The 21,913-nt window shown below is 43.3% G+C and overlaps 1 protein-coding gene across 1 annotated transcript in view; it reads left to right on the top strand.

Moving 5' to 3' along the window:
* The window catches only part of brinp1 (bone morphogenetic protein/retinoic acid inducible neural-specific 1), a 69,426-nt gene that overhangs the window by 29,522 nt on the left and 17,991 nt on the right, over positions 1-21,913 (top strand). Inside the window, exons 4-5 of the mRNA XM_068334815.1 lie at positions 8,520-8,710; positions 12,385-12,554. Of these exons, the coding sequence (XP_068190916.1) occupies positions 8,520-8,710; positions 12,385-12,554 (361 nt within the window). The remainder of the gene's footprint in view (positions 1-8,519; positions 8,711-12,384; positions 12,555-21,913) is intronic.

The following is a 21,913-nucleotide window of genomic DNA, read 5'->3' on the forward strand; positions in this document are numbered from 1 at the left end:
GCAGGCTGCATCCAGAGGATGGGGCGGGGGGCGGGCAGGAAGTCAGGAGGGATGAGAGAGGACAGACGTGGAGGACTATAAGAGGACGTTAAGCACCGAGACAGGAAGGTGCTAAAAGTGTGTCGTAAAGAAATGCATGTAAGTGGTGGAAACATGGGTGTCTCCTGTCTTTTCCTCAGCGACACTGTCTCTAGACCAAACACTAGAGACTCTATTTATCATCAGGTGAAAGTTAAATATAAAAGAGTGCAAAAACACAAAAACAGCTGCAGGTAGCCTGGTGGTGGCCAGAGGCCGGGGCTCCGAGAAACAGAAGGCGATGAGGGTCCAAACTAATGAGATGGAATTATCTGGCTCTGCAGTTGGAGTCAGGAGCAGCTTTATAGTGAAGCTGATGAGCTTTGATTGAAACCTGGTGAGCCTCAGTGTCACACCTCCTCCACACACCTGCCCTAAGGTCCTGGAAGGACAAGAAAAACAAAAGGGGAAGACACAAAAGCAGCCATACAGCATGTACTAGAAAGAACATGAACCATAACAGATTTAGTTTATTATAGGATGTAGTTCATTAGATGTAGTTTATTATCAGATATAGTTTATTGATAGATGTAATTTATTATCAGATGTAGTTCACCACCAGATGTAGTTTATTCCACAACGTAGCTCACACCTGCCCCTGAATGCATCATGTGGTTCCTGAGGCTCCATCCCACTATAAAAAGTGAGGGTGTGAATTTCTCTTTGTGGACCGAAGCAGGAACTACTTCCTGTTGGATTTGTCTCTGTGTTTAGAACACAGCGCGTCTCTGCTGTGCACCAAATGGCTGTTTTGTTCTATTTTTTAAATGAATATTCTGTTTTACATCACAGCCTTAAACTGTGTGAATATTGTTGGCTGGGGGACACGGAAAATATCACAGTCAGGATTGTTCAAGATGACAAATTTATTTCGTGCCGGATTTAAATTTTATCACTACATCCTTGTTTTTTTTTTTTTACAACACACAGAAACATAAACGCACTGCGATCCTGCAGCTATACTGCAATTACAAGCAATGGAGCAGCGCTAATGCTGACGGCTGATATGCAGTTCTGTGCTGTATATACGTTTGGGTAAATCAGCAGAGGCTGGTCTTCCCACCTTCTTCCTCATGCTGAAAAGGCCCCATCGTGGGACGACTTAATTACCGGCAAACAAGGGATGTAATTAGAGTAGAAACAGGAGGCTAGAAAGAACTGTCAGGGTTAAGTAGTGACTAATTCAACGTGTGGGATCGGCGCCGTCCTCTCCAGACTGACAATACAACGTCAGAATAGCTGCAAGCTCTGAAAGGCAGATGCGGCGTGTCGTCACGTCTGTGTTCCGATCCCACATCTGATGAATCGACAAACGACTCAGCTGCTGCATTTAAAAAGAAATTAAACGTCAAGCATTATTTAGTCGTATTTGTTCATTCAGAAATATTTAAATTACCGTAAATGATAAGATAAATAGTTCGGAATTCGTTACTCGCGTGTGGGTCCTGGAACGCATTAACCGCGAGGAACAAGGACGCACTTTAAATTATTAACAAAAATAATTAAATTATTTATTCTTATTACTATTATTATATTGTAATTATTAATATTATTACGTTGTTATATATTATTATTTTCTTATTATTCTTATTCAATTAATTATAATTAATTAAATAATTTAAATGATTAAACAATAATAATTCCTGAATGACAATATAAACAGAATGCCCCCCCCCTTTTTTTTTTACTGGATGTGAGGAAATTTTTTTCCCTATTTTAAGGTATATATTTGATATTAACTCTCTTTATTCTGATGCTATAGAAGCAGATATCCTTACATTAAAAGAGAAGGAGGTGAATTGTGAGACATTTTGTTTCCTGCTCCCTCAATTTAACGGAAAGCTTTGATTTGATTTTACCCATTAAAGCCAAAAAAAAAAAAAAGAATAATGCATGGTAGTAATACATCAGCTGGGGGGCAATTTCATTGAGAACAGCCCTGATGGATCCGATTGGAGTTGGGGGAGCTGCGTCTGCGGAGTCGACATTAGGAGTGCATGGATGCCTTGACCTTGGTGGGTTTTATTGTTGTACATTCATAAGAGAAGCTTTGTTGGTGATTTCCATTACAGGATGCTGGAGATGATAAGGTGGTTCATCAACCCCCTCCTCCTGCGTGTTACATCTCCTGTTAGGAGATGCTGAAGATGCGGACTCCACGTGATGGCTTTTGCCATCTAATCAATCAAATCAATCATGCTTTAAAACCATTTTCTCTGGAAAAAAGACTCGAGTTTAAGATGCATCGCGTGAACCGGGTCATATTATTACGTTTAAAGTGTCCTCATAGCGGTATAAAAAATAAAAAATAGAAAAAAGGATTTATTTCCCCATCGTCTTTGAAGGAACGACTTCATTTTCTGCAGATCCCAAAATTAAATATGATTCTTCGGTCAGAAAAGGTTTTGTCCCGGCATGAGTTACTGGGAGGAGAATTAATTCCAGATCAGATCTGAGGCTGGCGTTTGCTGAATAAACCAGAACAACCTTTCAAAGACAAACTCCGATGGACTTTTTCAGGTGAAATTAAAGTCTCACAAACAATATGAACCACGGCTGGTCGCCCATAGCGACGCTGATGCGGTAATTCCTGTCTATCCTCGTTCTACGGCGGCAGCCGTCGGTCGTTACGGGCCCAACGCCAGCATCTTAAAGGAAAAACAAAAACGTTACTGCAATCTGTGAACGACCGTTTAAGGGAGGAAAAAAAAGCTGCTTTCCCATAATTCTCTGGCAGCGTGCTTCATCATCCTGGCACCATTAACAATCTATAGCCAACAAACCAGCTTGTGCTTTAAATCCGACGCCGCCGTCATAAATATTCTTGTCGGATTCAGACCTATTTCTAGACGCCTTTATGGCTGAGGAGGAAAATGTTAGCATGCAGCTAATGGCAGCTAACTCTCCGTTGATGGGTTTTTTTAGAAATGTGTTGAAATGAAATTAAATCAAAGAAGCACGAACCGCCCACCAAAATAAAAAATCCCACCTCTGCCCACGTTGGGCCTCCGCTGAGCACCGGAGCGTAGGATTAAGATTCCGTCTGCAGCGGTTGGGACGCTTCCTGGTTGTTGGTTCACACAGGATTTCAATTGTGTCTCCGTCGCTTTGATTTATTATTAGGGTTTGCCAACTTATTACCATGAAAGGCCTGCGTTTTCTATTTTTTATTTTGATTTACTCTTTCATTCCATCAACTTTTTGCATAATGTCTGGAAACAGGCTTTACCGGAATACCCGGGGGGGGGGGGCTTTCTCAAATACATAATTAATACTCCTATTTATTTCCATGATGTTCATGTTATTACTATCAGCGGTACTTCCTCTACTTACAAAAAGAAATTTTGTAAGTAGAGACGCGTTTTCCATGCAAATGCCCTAATCTGTTCCAAGCCCCCCAAAATTCACACATAAATGTTTTATAAAGCATGAAAATGCATCAAAACATGTAACAAATACATGTTACGATTAGATTATTACACAATAAATGAGAGTTGTGCATAATGTAAAAAACAAACCTAAATGATGGTCATTTACCTTTTAACTGCTGTCCTCATTGTTTTTTGCCCTCTTTGGTTCATGCCCTCTTGCCCCCCCATGAACAACAGAGTGAATTCCAGTCCTCCTTCTGAACTTCTCCAACCACCCACGCGACGCCTTAAACTCCTTAAACTTCCTTTAGTTTTAATAACGTGGTGATTGTAGATGCATTACGGACATATTCTTTGGTGAGATCAACCAAACGCATCCCTTTTTCAGGCTTTTCTATCATCTCTTGATTTGTTTGTACGGACAAAAAAACTCTTTTCTTCGTCTTTTCTTTTCCTCTTTTCTCCGTCACTTTCTTGGGGTCCATAGTGAATACTCTAAAAGTTAATATATTTACGTAAAACTATCAGAACACCTCATGGGTCGAGAGCCGAATGACGAGGACGCTGCATAGACACCCATCTAGCTACACACAGAGGTCCCTCTTGGCCAATGGGATGCCAGGAAGATGCTAGGTAATAGCCAATGGCAGAGCAGCTATGAGAATGTTGCGTTCAGGACCCTGTGGGAGCTGCGAGTATCAGCACAAACTGTATTTTTACTTTTCGTTGCTCGAAATTTCTTTCGTAACTAGAGGCAATATTGTCCTGTTGAGGCGTTTCTTAAGTAGAAAATTTCCTACGTAGAGACGTTTGTAGGTAGAGGAACCGCTGTGTGAGTTTTATTTATTACGTACTGCTAAATAATTTCCTTTGTCACTGCAAAAAAACTACAACACTCACTTCAGTGTTTCTAGGAATTCTTTACGCCGTTTTCTTGTCGGGAAACAAGGATGTAATAACCTTTATCTCTGAAAATGCATCAGATCCAACGAGACGGGCTCAGGATGATGTGTTTCTGTGTGGGAACAGCGTGTAGAGAATAAAACGAAATAAGTCAATACTGTGTGGGAAGACAAAATCGCTTCACAAAGTCATTCATGGGGGAATTACCATTATTGGATCAAGGTCTCCCCCACTTGCCAGGATTTTTTTTGTTGAGGCCGTCGTGATGCATCGTCCTCCCAGGATTCAGGATTTAAAAGGGATTTTTGGGTAATAATGTATTATTATAACACGAGTTTTACAGCTTTAGACAGTAGCGGCCATCTTGCACCCCCCTTCCCCTCCCCGTCCGTCGTCCTCTGGAAATTTTCCTCCGTCCTCCGACTGAAGAGGACACTCGAGTTGAGAAGCTGCATCTGCAGCACTTCAGCCCTCGTCCCGATGAAGCGAACCCATCTCCATTCAGCAAAAATAAAAAAATAAAAAAATCACAAATGATAATGTTCCCGCCCATGTCGCCCCGTCAGCAAACGGAGAGCGCCACACAATTAAACCGCTTGTCTTTATGGATCATTATGTTTGTGCAATTTCACAAGAAAATAAAAACTGAAAAAAAGGAGGGAGTGTGGGTTTGAGCCTCAACCCTCTGAAGGTGTTTACTGCTTGCATCTAGATTAGCATCCGGCTTGTTTGTTAGCACGAAGCTAATCTCAAAGCATGTGATATTTCCCAGTAAATGTTTGCATGTTGCATCGGTTGGAGATTTAGCGAAGTCATCCCAAACAAACAAGCTGCTAAAAGTAAAAGTTCATCCGTCATCGAAGGCGGAGAACCAGAGCTGTCAGATTATTCCAGACGCATCAGCCAACAAACAATTTATTTAATCCCGTTTTGTTTTCTAAGAGGCGTCATGGAAACGGTTACATTTGAGAAAACAACTTGATTTCTCTTTTTAAAAGATGAAGCATCTGTTATTTTCGCTTCTTGTCAGGCCTCGTCCTTTTAAAATGGACCGACTCACCTGACGTGAAACCTGTTCAGGTAAAGCTTCGGACTCTGAGCAGAATCTAAGGCACACACGTGTCAAACTCAAGGCCCCGGGGGCCACATGTGGCCCGCCAGATCTTTTTATGTTAAAGTTTTAAAATAATTAGGACAAAAACATGCTTTGACCAGAAACTACATTTCCCACAATGCAGTATTAAAACCCATTTTAACTCCAACAAAGTCGTTGTGAACAAAGTTAACGTCCTAACTTGTGTCTGATGTTATTTTTTCTTTATTGATTGATGGTTTGATCCTTGATTGATGGACTTCTGTGGGTTTAATAACCAGAAACAAATATTTTTTCTGTCTAACTGTAATGTTTGTAACTTGAATAAGTAATAAATTCAGAGTTATTTAATATTAGTGAGTAGTTACCTGTAGTTACTTTAGATTGAGTTACATTTACTTACATTTATTAGTTACATCTGGCCCTTAGAGGACAGCAGTTATGCTGATGTGACCCCCCTGATCTAAGGCTTGATTTTCACACCACAGAGACGGAATCGCTAAAGAAGGTCAAACATGACTGCTTCCATGTTTCCCCTCAATCACTAGTCTGACATTTCCCTGAAGAACACACTGTGTTTGTCGCACAAACTTTAAATAAAGCTCCTCTGGTGTGCAGCATGTGCATCATTTGAAATAAAATGTCAGTCATCTGTTAGTCATGCCTCAATTTTCTAAATATAATGCAGCAGTTAACAAGATTTCCATAAAAGCATAAAATAGGGCTTTATTAGCAACATTGCGATATTTCCTTTGACCTTTTTTGGCTTCTTTTCTCCACAGGAAGCGCTGCCTTAAAATCCTCCTTTCAAACGCTGAGCGACGCGCCGTCGCCCTTCATGACAACATCTTGTCGTCTTCAAATACACACCGTGTGTGTGTTGTGGTGCCGCTCTGGTGTTTGTGTTGGGCTCGTTTTATCATACACGCTTGTTTGGATTTTTTTTTTGTCTGTAGGAGCAGAAGAGAAGCCGGCGTCGGCATCGGTGTCAAACATTCATGTCTTCATGCATTTATTTTCTGATTACAAACGGAGTTCGGAGATGTAACCGAGCTCCACGTGGCTTTGAAGCGTTCCAGAGGTGGATGGAGGTGTAGCGTGACAACCTCCTCGGGCTTTTCCCCCTTTTTACCAGTACAGTCTCGACCTTTGACCCGCACGGGGTTAAGCGCTCACCTTACAGCTCATGACAGGAATTCTACGTTAAAAATGCGCAAATCAGAACAAAGAAGGGTCATGATTCACATGCGCGGAGCTAAAATACGTTATTCGTACAAAAACGTCCATCAGTTTCCAGGTTTTTGCGAGGTTGTGCGACCGTTGCCTCACGCGACCGCCTCATCTGTAATGAAATCAGAGGAGCTTCTGTGGTTTAAGTGCCGTGCGTTCCCTGTTATCAATGATATGAAAGGGTTAACGCTTGATTACCCCGGTGACTCATTTCCTGTGACTCACTCACGCATATGTCGGCCTTAAGGAGCATGAATGGCTCATCCCGCTGCAGACGATGAAATCTTTTTTTTTTTTTTTTTCCGCGTCTGAAGACGCAGACGATTCGATGTCGGGTTTCATAGAATAAAAACTTGACAGTTTCTACTGTTTAAAATTCATTTTAATGCATCCAGAATAATAAATCAGACCACTGGTGCAAATGTGTTCGCGCTTTCTGACATCTCTTTAGATTTCAAGGGCGCAGGACGTGATTCACACACGTTAGCTTGACTGAAAACAACATCCTCACACCAGATGCTGACTCTTACATGAACACATGCGAGATAAAATTATAAAGCCAATAAATTATTACCCAGGCTGAAGGGACCAGCGCCGTGCAGAGTCAAGCTGCAACCAGAAGGTTCTTTACCCTTTTTACAGTGCTTATAAATGTAATATTCTTTAGGGCTCTCTATTTATGCATATTTTATTTTGTGTTGGTGACAGATACTTCCACTCAGGCAAATGTAAGTCCAGCACCATAAAACAATAATCACTGCATTTCCATTTTCCTGCGCTGCCATTTATCTCCTCTTAACTTGCGTTGATAGGTCATTAAACCGGTCTTGGAGCTGTGAAGTAAAGCACTGAATCATGTCTTGGGTTCCATCTGCTGGCGTGTCTGATCTGGGGCAGAGGGGCCTGAGTACATATGGCTGCCTTATAAAGTTTTATGTAATAATTGGCAGTGACGGACCCAGGAGGGGGATTTGCTGAGAAAAAAAAAAGAACTTATATCTGTGGAAGATGGCGTTAGACGTAGCATTAAAACGTATATTGATGAATACCTGTTGGCAATTTCAAAACAAAGTGACAGACAATCAATTCGAGGAGAAATCATCGAGGAGCTGTAATACAATAATATAAAGTAATAAATACAGGTAAACCTCGGCTTATGTCGTTTGGAGTCACGTCGTTCTCATTTATACGTTGTTTTTAAAAAAAAAAAAACATGGAAAAATAAACATTTAAGTCTTTTTACTCCACGTTACGTACAAATATTAAAAATCATAAAATCACTAGTAAACCATTAAAAGCACATAATTATTATTTCACTGTATAATAAATCATAATAAAAACATATGATATATAATTAAAGTCTAGTGACCCCCGTGACCCACAATGAGGAAGGAGCAGCTGTAGACGAGGCGGCAATATATCGAAATAAATACGACTTAATTGTTTTTCAGCTTAAAATAGATTTATATTAACCAAATATTATTAAAATGTATTCGTTAATAAAGTTTCAGTACAGAACTGGGAGTGGTTATCTACAGTTTAGTCATTTAACTTTTAGAATGACGTCGTGCCTCCTGGAACGATTGAGGACATAAGTCAAGGTTTACCTGTATTCAGGTGTTGTTAATCACACCTGTCCAACATAGAAGCAGTGGTTTGTGTCTAAAGTCACATTCAGGGCTTCAGTCTTTCTTGTCGTTCTTTTAGTTGGGTCTATTTTTTCAGAAAGTTTACGTTGGAACGTTTTAGAGAAAATAACCTTAAATGATTTACAGTAAAAAACCTGAGGTGTGGCGTTATTTATTGTTAATAGTGTTAACGGATGTTTTTCTTGTGCACATCAGGGAATTTGCACGTTGGAAGGTGAGGAACACGGCGATTGAGCGAAGGGACCTGATCAGGAACCCGGTGCCACTCATGCCTGAGTTCCAGCGCAGCGTTCGCCTGCTCGGCCGCAGACCCACCACCCGGCAGTTCATCGACACCATCATCAAGAAATATGGAACCCACATCCTCATCTCAGCCACCCTGGGAGGTAAGAGAGCTGCCCTGCTCGCACGATTCGGTCTTCGCTTTGTCGATAAAGTTGTAGAGAGTGGAGGAAACACAATCTCTATCCCTCTCACGAGATCCGGTCTCACTGATGTCGTATCCATCCTCCAACGCGTGGTAAAGAACGAGATACGGTCTCACTGATGTCGTATCCATCCGCCCAACACGTGGTAAAGAACGAGATCCGGTCTCACCGATGTCGTATCCATCCGCCAACTAGCAGTCATGTCCTGAAAACACGGCTCTTATCTCAGATTTGTATACAGAACAAAAATATACACAGGTCAGCGACTCATATCTCAAACAACTTGTATCTCGAGGTACTAGTGTATATATATATATATATATATATATATATATATATATATATATATATATATATATATATATATATATAAAATCATCACCAGTGTGTTAGGTTTAAGAACTGTTCTCCCTCTGGCACTTAAACCTCCTGCAAATATAAACCCATACATTTTAAATTCATGGTGGAAAGAGAAAATAACGCCTGTGATGAATGATATCAGTGGTTTTCAATGCGCTCACAAAAAAAAGGAAATTTAATCAGCTCTGCTGTCCAAGTCTAAATATAAACGCTCCTCCGATGAATCTCTTCATCTTATCTGGGGCTCTGAGGGACGCGTGACGGCGGCTAACTGCGATCACTCTGAGAATTGCATTTCAAAGATATAATTAGTCAGATAAGGTGTTTCTTTATTATATCGTTGTATACATGAAAACGTTTCTGGAGAGTCGCTCCGGTCGTGCAACAAGAGTTTTGTTCCTTTGGTTCCTTTGCGGAGCACTTGGTCCTTGGCGGCGCATCACAAGAACGTTGGTGGTTTGAACTTCCTCATCCTAACCTCGTTTGATTTGGTTTAAGATGGATTTTAATTCCATAGGTAAGAAACAGCGAGATAAAACTGTTTCAGTGCGTTTGATGGAGAGGTTTTTTTTAATGTTTAATTATTTAAGTCAAATGAAGATCAGATGTGAACGGTTCAGGTTGCAAAACCGCTTTGTAACGCGATTCCTGTGAGACTCTAATTTTGGAAAAGTGAAATTTAAAACTGAAACATCCTGTGAAGGTAAAACCCGACCGACTGTTTGACCTTAGAGCTGTCATGGGGGGTCAGCGTTAGGACCCAAATGTAGAACGCTCGTGAAAAAGCTTTCAATGATATTTAATCAATAACACAAAATTCCAGGAAAACACATGAAAACTCTCAAAGTTCAGCAAACTAGACGCGTGGGCAAGAGGACCAAAACAATGTGACACAGAACCAGAAGAGGGTCAGGCTGAAGAAGCCTCAGGACGGTCAGACTGATCAGGTACAGGTGTGGAGACGAGACTCCGCCCAAAAGTTCTGCCTCCCCTCCTGCCACACCCCAGCACAGCAGAGCAGCAACAGCAAACCGTGGCAAGAGCACATCATCATCATCATCATCATCATCATCATCATCACGGACCTGTAGTCTCCTCCCTACCGTGGGGGTGTCCTCATCCTCCTCTTTATTTCATCCCTTCAGTTTCATTTCAGTCAAACGATGCATTCATCATAGCTGTTTAACAGTCATGGTGTGACCACTGGTACCCCACTAGTACCCCACTAGTACCCCATCAGTACACCACTAGTACCCCACTAGTGCCCCACTAGTACTCCACTAGTACCCCACTAGTACTCTAGTAGGAGCCCACTTGTACTCCACTCGTAGCTCACGAGGTTCCCACTGGTAGCCCAATAGGAGCCCACTGGTAGCCCAGTAGGAGACCACTGGTAGTCCAATAGGAGCCCACTGGTAGCCCAATAGCAGCCCACTGGTAGCCCACTGGTAGCCCAATAGGAGCCCACTGGTAGCCCAAAGCAGCCCACTGGTAGCCCAATAGCAGCCCACTGTTAGCCCACTGGTAGCCCAATAGGAGCCCACTGGTAGCCCAAAGCAGCCCACTGGTAGCCCAATAGGAGCCCACTGGTAGCCCAATAGGAGCCCACTGGTAGCCCAATAGGAGTCCACTGGTAGCCCAATAGGAGCCCACTGGTAGCCCACTGGTAGCCCAATAGGAGCCCACTGGTAGCCCAAAGCAGCACACTGGTAGCCCAATAGGAGCCCACTGGTAGCCCAATAGGAGCCCACTGGTAGCCCAATAGGAGCCCACTGGTAGCCCAATAGGAGCCCACTGGTAGCCCAATAGGAGCCCACTGGTAGCCCACTGGTAGCCCACTGGTAGCCCACTGGTAACCCACTGGTAGCCCAATAGCATCCCACTATCTGACCCCCACTGATGTGAACATGAACCTGACTGACCTGCTGTGGGACACAAACACCTTCGTCCAGGTTGTGTTTGTTACCTGTTGTTGTTCTACCACCAGTCTGAGAATCCTGTGCTGTGATTGGTTGTTGAGAGCGTGTTATCTCAGAACCTGAACCACACGCGTCATTTAATGAAGCTAAAGAAACACTAAATTATCATATAATAAATGTTGACACCGTCACTTCATCCCACCCCTTCCTGCCCTCCCCCATCTTTAAACCTCTTCATATCAAAGCGGCAGAAAGTCGTTCACGCCTCAGAATAAATTTGCTCTCGTTGTTTTTTAGGGTTTGTATATTTTCTGGTCGTATAAAAAAGACAAAAAACACACACACGCGTTAGCTTGTTGGCCCGGCGCCGTGGAGGCAGTATAGTTTAATGTTCTCCATCAGTGACCCACACATGTACCATTAACGCCAAATGGAGTACTCCCAGTCATTCCATTGGTTTAAAAACCTACTTGAACTCCTCACCCTCATCGACATGCACACACACACACACACACACACACACACACACACACACACACACACACACACACACACACACACACACACACTCCTTGCTGCTTTAGAGGTGACACAGTGGGTTGGTTCTAAATACCTCTCAGCTGCTGAGATGGAAGCGGATTAATTCACTACTGATGTCACGCCGTGCGTGTCTCTCTTACACGAGGGCACACACACACACACACACACACACACACACACACACTCCGAGGTAAAGATTCTGCTGACCAGCAGCAATGACTACACGACCCACGTAGAGGAAACCTCCTTTGTGTCACAGTGTCGGAGCTGAAATAAAAATGGCGTATTAGCAGCTCAACGCCGACCATTATTCTTCTGCAGCGGTGACTAAAGAGGCATGGGGTCCAATCCCCTCCAGCCCTCTGCTCCAACTCCTCGTCTCAGTCACCGCAAGTTTAATGTCCGGCTCCGGCGTCGCTGGGGGGCCCACATCGCGACCCCCTCCGTTGCATGACGCGCTGCAGACGCGCGTTTCCTGTTTGAACTGTAATCTTCAAAATGCAAGCCGGTGGAAATGAATTTGCTTGTTTGCTTTGCGCGCGTCTGATTCAGGATAAACGTGTTGTGCTCACAGCGAGAGGCTCGACCCGCCGTCGCGTGTCAACAGACAAACATACAACATCATCTGAGGGCTCGTCGTGCAGGGGGGGGGGGGTCTGTAAATATTTAACCTCGATATGGCGTTGATATGACCGGTTTCCTGGAGGGAGGTTTTACCCAAAGATTCTGAGGACATCCCAACATTTCTTTTCTTCCCAAACTTAAATAAGTTAATGCTGACCACATTCCCCTTCTCTTTGTCCTTCCTTGCAGGAGAAGAGGCGCTGACCATGTACCTGGCCAAGAACAAGCTGGACAGGAAGCTTGTTAACGCCACTCAGAACGTCGAGGCCCTTCATCAGCTGGCCTCGTCCTACTTCATCGATCGTGACGGCACGATGAGGAAGCTGCATGAGATCCAAATATCCACCAACGCCATCAAGGTTTGTGCAGATTGAATATTAACAGCAGGGAGTCGCTTGGAAACAAGAAAAATAAAAATTTAATACGTTTTTAGTGCATACTTTTAGAATATACAGGTAGTCCTCAACATACAAACACAACTGGTTCAAAGAGGTTGTTCATGAACTGAATTTGTAGAGTAAGTCTTTATTGAAGTTCAATCTCTAATCTCCATTTAAGTTAATTTAAATGTCATTAGTACTTTAAATACTAAAATAATGACATTACTAGTCTAAATACTAAAGTAACATTGGTTCCCACATCATTTAGTTCCTACAGGAGGACAACATTGGTTCCTACATCATTTAGTTCCTACAGGAGGACAACATTGGTTCCTACATCATTTAGTTCCTACAGGAGGACAACATTGGTTCCTACATCATTTAGTTCCTACAGGAGGACAACATTGGTTCCTACATCATTTAGTTCCTACAGGAGGACAACATTGGTTCCTACATCATTTAGTTCCTACAGGACAACATTGGTTCCTACATCATTTAGTTCCTACAGGAGGACAACATTGGTTCCTACATCATTTAGTTCCTACAGGAGGACAACATTGGTTCCTACATCATTTAGTTCCTACAGGAGGACAACATTGGTTCCTACATCATTTAGTTCCTACAGGAGGACAACATTGGTTCCTACATCATTTAGTTCCTACAGGAGGACAACATTGGTTCCTACATCATTTAGTTCCTACAGGAGGACAACATTGGTTCCTACATCATTTAGTTCCTACAGGACAACATTGGTTCCTACATCATTTAGTTCCTACAGGAGGACAACATTGGTTCCTACATCATTTAGTTCCTACAGGAGGACAACATTGGTTCCTACATCATTTAGTTCCTACAGGAGGACAACATTGGTTCCTACATCATTTAGTTCCTACAGGAGGACAACATTGGTTCCTACATCATTTAGTTCCTACAGGAGGACAACATTGGTTCCTCCATCATTAAGTTCCTAAAGGAGGACAACATTGGTTCCTACATCATTTAGTTCCTACAGGAGGACAACATTGGTTCCTACATCATTTAGTTCCTACAGGAGGACAACATTGGTTCCTACATCATTTAGTTCCTACAGGAGGACAACATTGGTTCCTACATCATTTAGTTCCTACAGGAGGACAACATTGGTTCCTACATCATTTAGTTCCTACAGGAGGACAACATTGGTTCCTACATCATTTAGTTCCTACAGGAGGACAACATTGGTTCCTACATCATTTAGTTCCTACAGGAGGACAACATTGGTTCCTACATCATTTAGTTCCTACAGGAGGACAACATTGGTTCCTACATCATTTAGTTCCTACAGGAGGACAACATTGGTTCCTCCATCATTTAGTTCCTACAGGAGGACAACATTGGTTCCTACATCATTTAGTTCCTACAGGAGGACAACATTGGTTCCTACATCATTTAGTTCCTACAGGAGGACAACATTGGTTCCTACATCATTTAGTTCCTACAGGAGGACAACATTGGTTCCTACATCATTTAGTTCCTACAGGAGGACAACATTGGTTCCTACATCATTTAGTTCCTACAGGAGGACAACATTGGTTCCTACATCATTTAGTTCCTACAGGAGGACAACATTGGTTCCTACATCATTTAGTTCCTACAGGAGGACAACATTGGTTCCTCCATCATTTAGTTCCTACAGGAGGACAACATTGGTTCCTACATCATTTAGTTCCTACAGGAGGACAACATTGGTTCCTCCATCATTTAGTTCCTACAGGAGGACAACATTGGTTCCTACATCATTTAGTTCCTACAGGAGGACAACATTGGTTCCTCCATCATTTAGTGACAGAAAGGTAGTCGGACATGGCGGAGCGCAATTGTTGTAAGTTGGATGTTCGTATCTTGAGGACTAGCTTCATATTTATTTTGTGTCTCAATGCTGCTGCTGTGAACCTCCTCATATACGTAGATCTACTATATTTTCCACACATACGTGTGCATGTAGCCCCGTTCATGAGATGTATGGCGTTATAAAGACGTGTGCTTTCCGGCGCCGTGATGGGCCCCTCCGGTGTGATTGTAGGAACCTTGATGACCCACAGGAGCGGGTGCAGATGTATAACAACATATTTCTAACATTGTTCCACCAGCATTCCTCACTTAGGAGTAAATTAAGTCGAATAATTCACTGATATAAAAGACAGAATCGATCTTTTACTGCTTCATTGTGACAAAAACAACGTACTCACCATGCAAATGTAATTCTCTCCAATTCTTCTCTTAACATGCCCTCCTGCTATAAATAATTCAGGACTGTTTTTTTAGTAAGTAGATGGCATAGAATACATTAAATCACTTGTGAAGCCTCGGCAGCCGAGACGTTTTATGTTTCTACGGAAATAGAGTGAGAAAACGGCGTCCGATGAAGCTGCGGGGGGAACTCCTACCTGAACGCTGCAGTCCTGCCCTACAGCGGGGGAAATGAGTCGCTCTCCATTTCAAGCCCAGATGATCATAATTATTTAAATTTTTTTCCCGGGATTTGAAAACATATTTTTTTTACAAACCACATTGCAGACGACAGAACCGACTGAACGAGGTGTGATGGTGGTGTACCTCCATCCCGCATCGATGCACCATCTAAGTATCAGGAAGGAGATTTTTCCACGTCCGCATGCAGATTTTTTTTAGCTCGGAGCTCTTTTTTGATGCTATGAAAGTTTCTCTCGTGGGGATTTCTTTAAACCACGAATTTTTCTCCTAGAAAAGGAATTCTACAGAATTAATATTGACATTTGAAAATCGACAAAGATGTCGATGTGTGGATAAAGTGTATAGGTGTAGATCCATCGTCTCTATGTGGAGCAGAACGACATTTTACACGGCTGATTGTTGCTGTTTCCCACTGATTGAATCGCTATTCTTTTAAATGTGAGAATAGCATTGATGCTAAATGATGCTAAATTGATTGATGCTAAATGATGCTAAAACAAGAACCAAGGCAGTCAGAGACTGCAACATCCCACGAAGGGTAGGTCAGGGTACCCAGAAAGTAGTACCTGACAAGTGCGTAGCTTTGACCTTTCAGGGTAGGTAAAAAAGCTATGCACTAGCTTTGACCATAGATCAAAGCTAGTGATCTACTGTAATTGATCAGAGCACTGGCTTTGATCTACGGTCAAAACTTATGCAGTAGCTTTGAACATAGATCAAAGCTAGTGCTATAACCTACTGTCATTGATCAAAGCACTACCTTTGATCTATGGTCAAAGCTAGTGCTTTGACTGACTGTCATTGATCAAAACACTAGCTTTGATCTACGGTCTTACTCACACCGGCCTTCTCCTTGGTCTTTCTATTTATCCAGTTCCTGAGTGTACAATAGTCTAAGTTTGACCTTGACCTAGTTTTCTCAAGGTCACCATCTCTTTTATCCCCTTTGCTGCCTGAGTGATCTGCTTTTTGCTTCATCGTTCTGTCTTCACAACCGTGAACACGACGCTTGTAAATACACTTTCCAAAGACGTTTGTTTCTTGTTGGTACTCCTACCTCAGGAGTTTTCAGTTTAGCGGTTAGGTGTGTGTTCTGAATTTTCTTTCCTTTACCGGTAACATACGTGTGTGTGTGTGTGTGTGTGTGTGTGTTTCCTACACGACACTATCTTCTTAATAATTCATGAGCTTCTCCTTAGTTTGGAAAAAGTTCCCAGTCTGCCGCTCCCACAGCTGCTGCCTTCAGAGCACCTGTGCCTCTACACCTGCATGAAACAACACCTCCCCGCCCCCTGCCCCTGCACCACCGACACCCCCACCCCCACTCCCAACCCCCCCACCCCCCATCCCATCTACATCCGAGCGCCTTCCCAGCTTTTTGTTGTCGTGAGTGACAAGTAGATTAAGGGGCTGTGGCAGACGAGACTTCAGGTAGCAGGAAGTCAACCATGACAAAATTAAGCAGACCTGACAGCGTCTGCTGAGTCAGCTTCCTAGGAAGGGAAGGAAGGAGGCCTTGAGAAGGGAGGGGTGTGTGTGTGTAAACACACACACACACACACACACACACACACACACATGCTGCAGAGCTAAGTGGACTGCTGATCAGGACGGATCGACCGGCGGCGTGTCAGAGGCACGGATCGCTGATTGACTTGGGATAATGAGAAGGAAAGCATCAAACGGTTCACCTGCGAAGTCAAGCGCCCCCTGGGGGGGGAGGGGGTCGTCAGCGGCGTTCGGTTTGTTGCTTCTCGCCCATGCAACAGGCCTGGTTTTGACATCATCTCTCGATGCCGTCCGTCTGCTGGTTGGGTGTGTGTCGTGTTTCCCAGACGTAAATAACGGCGGCAGATATTGCGTTTGTCGGTCACGTCGCCAGCAGACAGACACGGATCAGAATGTGCAGAGGAAGCAGCAGAGAAGGCTCGGATCTATAAACACAAGGGCTTTGCTGCTTCGGTATTGATCCGCCAGAGGAGCTAGATCTGCTTCAGAGCACAAACCAACAATTAGGATGAAACACGGCTTCAGATGCGTCCTCTCTATGCAGGAGAGAGGGTCGGAATTCATCTTTAATCGATTAATTCATCAGCATTTTACAGCAGTTTTCCATTCTGCACACACACACACACACACACACACACACACACACACACACACATTCATGTTTGAAGTTTCTCTTTTTTTCTGCGCATTAACAAAAATCAGACATAACAGAAGGAGGCGTCGCCTCGTATTTACAACACTGGGCTAATACTCGTTAGCTCGTTGCCCTTAAGGTTCAAAGAGCAGCGGCGCTTCTTTTATTCTGTGTCTCTGGACGCCCAGAAATTAATAAGCAAATGTATGCAGACGAAATAACGCAAAACCACTGATGCAATGAATAAAACTGCTGATTATCAAATATTTTTCCTGACTAACATCATTGAAATATGTATGGTGTCTTCCATCGAACGCAGATCGCGAGCGGTGATAATGATGAGCCCGAGGCGGGTGTAAAATAGATGCTAAGGGGGGGGGGGGGGGCGAGTCCTCATCGTCTCAATTCAGTTCTCATCTCCTCATGGAAGCAGAAGAACCCTGGTCTGAACACCGGGGGTCTGGATCCTGAAGGTTTCTGAAGACGTTTACATCTGATCATCACGCAGAAGATGCTTTCTAGGATATATAACATTCGGGGTTGAGTCCGAAACACATCGATATAACACACAGGTAAACCTCGGCTTAAGTCGTTAATCGGTTCCAGGAGACGTGACATAAATTGGAAAACAAATGAAGCCAAATGAAGTCACTTGTGGGTCACGGGGGTTGCTACGGGCTAATAATATGATATTATATGTTTTTATTCTGATTTATTGTACAGTAACATGATATTATGGGCTTTTATGTGCAGTAAAATGAAGTAAACTTGACTTTTATTTTGAAAACCAACTGAACTCCGACCCGTACTAGAAGTCGGGCGTCGCTGCGTCTGATCTTCAACCTTCACGAGTTGCGTACGCGTGGTAAACCAGCTCAAAGGCGCCGCCTCCCTCCCTCCCTCCCTCCGGTGAATAACCTCCATGTTTCGCCGCCAGCTTTTCAAGCGGCTCTTGGCCGGATCTGACGGATCTGTTTCCCGGATGATGGATGGCACCGACTCCAGAACCAAAGCAAAAATGGAACCCGACGCTTGTTGTTCTCCCTCTGAGGAAAAGAACGTTTCAAATGTTGTTCAAAGCCAAAGAGTTTACTTTGTGTGTGTGTTGACATCAGCGTTTGTGTGTTTGTTTGTTTGCTTTGTTCACACGAAGCTTTACTCCGTGTTCCGAGGGGCGGGGCGTTAATGACGTCACAATCTTGAGATAACTCGTGATTTAGTGCTCTAGAATTTTTTTTTTTTTAAAAATCATAAATTACATAATTTTAAATCATACGTTGACATCGTGGTCACAACAAACCAGTCAGACGCAGCGTAGGGCAGGTTGACAGCGTTGCCATGGCAGCACGTCGGCGAGTAATGAAGCAACAGAACAGTTCTTGAGCATCGGGGCAGCCAGCGGGAGTCAGAATAATCAGTCTTTGATGACATCAGACATCTGCGCTGGCTGATTCTGAACCTCCTCATTATAAACTCGGTTGCGGTTTCATAAGTGAGAGATACAAACAATTGTTTGATTGTTATTGGACTCCTACAGGCGACGCACACTGAGCAATCTGCAACGGCCTGAACGCCGACAACAAATTAGAGCGTGCCTCTAGGAGGACGTTCAAACGTGTGTCCCCCCCCCCCAAAAAAGAGTGGAAAGAAAATGAAACCGCGGATTCCGTGTGATGTAGTATCACTTATCACGTACATGTATGTGTATGTACACGTGTGGACTGACGGACGATGTGTTGGGTGGATCAAACCTTTCATCCCTGATGCCTTCATGTTGCCCAGGGGGGTTTTAGCTTCATATAAATGTTAATCAAAAGCTACTCCGCCTCCTGCCCCCCCCAAAAAAAACACACACACACACACACACACACACACACACACACCTTCCTGTCACCTCCAGCACACTGTTTGCCTTGTTATTTATCCACCTGTCCAGAAACACATTGATTAAAACGACCCTTATTCTCCTCCTTTTCTACCCTTTTCTTTTTCATAAAAACTTTGAGATACGAGTTGAATCCGTTTTGTGACTGAAATCAAAAGTCAAACATTTCCGTACTTGAAATAACTGAAATCATTTTAATCCATTCCAGCCTTGTAAAAAAGCCCCAACCACCCCTGAATTTTTACAAACCGATTTTGCATCCGTCCACAAATGGTGTCTTGAAACATGGCTCGTATCTCGAATTTTTTGCTCGTATGTCAAACAAGATGACTCGTATCTCAAAACGCTCGTATTTCTAGCAGCTTGTATCTCGAACTCCTACTGAATTTCAATCGTATTTCTTTCTGTTGTGTTTATGACCTTATATGACATCTTCCTGTTAGAGTTTTCCTACATCTCTGGTTGGCGTGACGACTTCCTGTTTTGTCTAAACCCAAAAGATCCAGAACTCTAGACACGACTGATCACGTCTGAATGAATACGTGTCTGTCCATCGTTTTGTTGTATGTGGTAATACACCTTTAGAACAGGCACCGCTGGGTATTTTCTAGTCCCACAACCCTTGGAGATTGCTTGAGAGTGTCGGCGTGTGGGTTTGGGCAACCCAACAGGTTTGTTCAAGATTGTCTGGCCGCTAACCGCTCACTAAAATGAACTATTTCTACTTCCTGTTAAGCCTTCAGTTAGGTATATGTGAATACATGGACATGATTGTGTTTGTCCGCGTAAGGTAAGCATCAGCCAGGACCTGGAAAAGAAATAAAACTCCGTATACTGTCGGTAAAACGCGATCCGTCCTCCTGCTGTGAAGACTATGGTACCTCGCTGATAGAAATAAATGCCGTTGAGTTGTTTCGTCTTTGTGCGGCGGAATCTGATTGCTGCTGGCGAGGACTCCAGTCGGGAGGGGATGGTCGTTTAGGGATGAAAATGAGATAACCAATGGAGTGTTTTAATGGAAAGAAAATGTCACTTTCATAAGTGTCTTCCAGTGCAAAAAGGGTGATTATTCAAGAAGGGGTGTAATTAGGTGTCGCATGCTGTTGCGACGGTCCACGCATCCGTACATGTGACCGTCTGACTGTTGCGTGTTCGCTGGACGTTCATTCACGCTTGAAGTAGCCGTCATTTTTCTTGGATGGGTTCTGACTGCGTCGCTTGCAAGGTCACCCGGTTAGACGCTGAAGCGCGTTACTTCCTGTTTTAGGTCGGTGGTCCCCAACCCACGGGTCATGGACCGGTACCGGTTCGCGGGTCAACCTTCATTATCAGATTTAGATTAAAGTCAAGGCAGATTATCCTGAGATCGCCAAAAAAGTACCTTCAACCCTGCTTACATTTCCAACTTCCTGTCTTTGGGAAGCGGGATTTTCTGCAATGACCGTAAAGAAAACCAAACTTCAATCGAGGTTTTAATATAATTATTTCTTACAACTATTTCGTTTACGGAGATGTTGATTATCAATTTATGAAAAGAAGAGTGCTTATTGTCTGTTGATGTCTGCATTTTACATGAAACGATTGTCCGTGAAAATATTGTCTTAGATGTAACCGGTTCCTGGCGCAAAAAGGTTGGGGACGGTCTTAAAAGACGGTCCATGAAAATGTTATCTGACGTTAAACTGTTTTCATTTCCATAATGAACAAATAAAAACGACTGAATGCGAACGTATTTTCTAAAGGATGGCCATACGTCGTCTGATATCCCAAACATATTCCCCCAAGTGAAACATCCGTGTGACTTTCGGGAGCGCCGGGACTCATCTCACGTGAACGAGGCGAAGGAGGAATCCGTAGAGATCTTTCATTACCGGGTTTGGAGCGACTGTCTTCATTTCTATTTATCCAGAAATAGAAAGTCATTAGGAGAATGGCAGGTGATGGGCATATTAGAAATACTCAGCAGAGGCGATACGTAATGAAGACAGTCCAACCTTAGCACTCTCCTCTGCCCCCCCTTGCCCGTTTTATTTCCATTACTCCTTGTTTGGCTTATCTCCCCCCAGCTTAAAACTGATGTTTTATCCTCCTTGGTGTTTCAAGTTGAAAGGCAACCTTGGGACGAAGTACAACGTGAGGCTTATTGTAGGAAATTTCCTCCTCCCAGAGTTCCGGAGAGACACTCGCCGCTACCATGACGACCTCCAGGAGCAAATAGCCGATCAGATGGTTCCATTAAAGCGATTTAAAACGTCCATACGTGATGACTCCGCCTCGATTCCGCTCTCATAAGCAAACACTAATTATCCCCCCGAGATTGACTGTGTGAATTTTCGTTCACACGTTACGTACACAGCAGATAAATGATGTATGCGTTTAGACGTATGTACACACCGCTCCGGAAAATGTCGTAAAACCGATGTAAATGAGCGACACGAGGGATTTGGAAGTTGTTAAAATTAAACCGATAACGACTTCACAGTCAGTTTAACGGCTCGGAGGGAAGTGTTTTTACATGAACCTTACAATTCACGATGAAAGCCTCTTTTACGACGTTAGCGTCGTAAGTTGGGGCCGCAAACTCGTCATGTCAAGCGTTTTTGCTCGTGGACATTGAGATAAAGATTTTAAAAAAAGTTGTATTTTAGACTGGATTCAACCATTTCTGGTGAGATTTTAAGGTATCTCGAAATGTTCAGAAGCCGCTTTGCATCAGGATGTTTGGCTTGGAATCCCATGCAGGTGGGTGTCAGGTTGCGGCTCATGGGATTCATTCTCACACTAAAAGAAGTAAGTTTTATTGAGTCTCAACAAAAAAAAAAAAAAAAAAACCTCACA

This window comes from Antennarius striatus, chromosome 15 (genome assembly GCF_040054535.1).
Source record: "Antennarius striatus isolate MH-2024 chromosome 15, ASM4005453v1, whole genome shotgun sequence".
In the NCBI taxonomy this organism is placed as follows: domain Eukaryota; kingdom Metazoa; phylum Chordata; class Actinopteri; order Lophiiformes; family Antennariidae; genus Antennarius; species Antennarius striatus.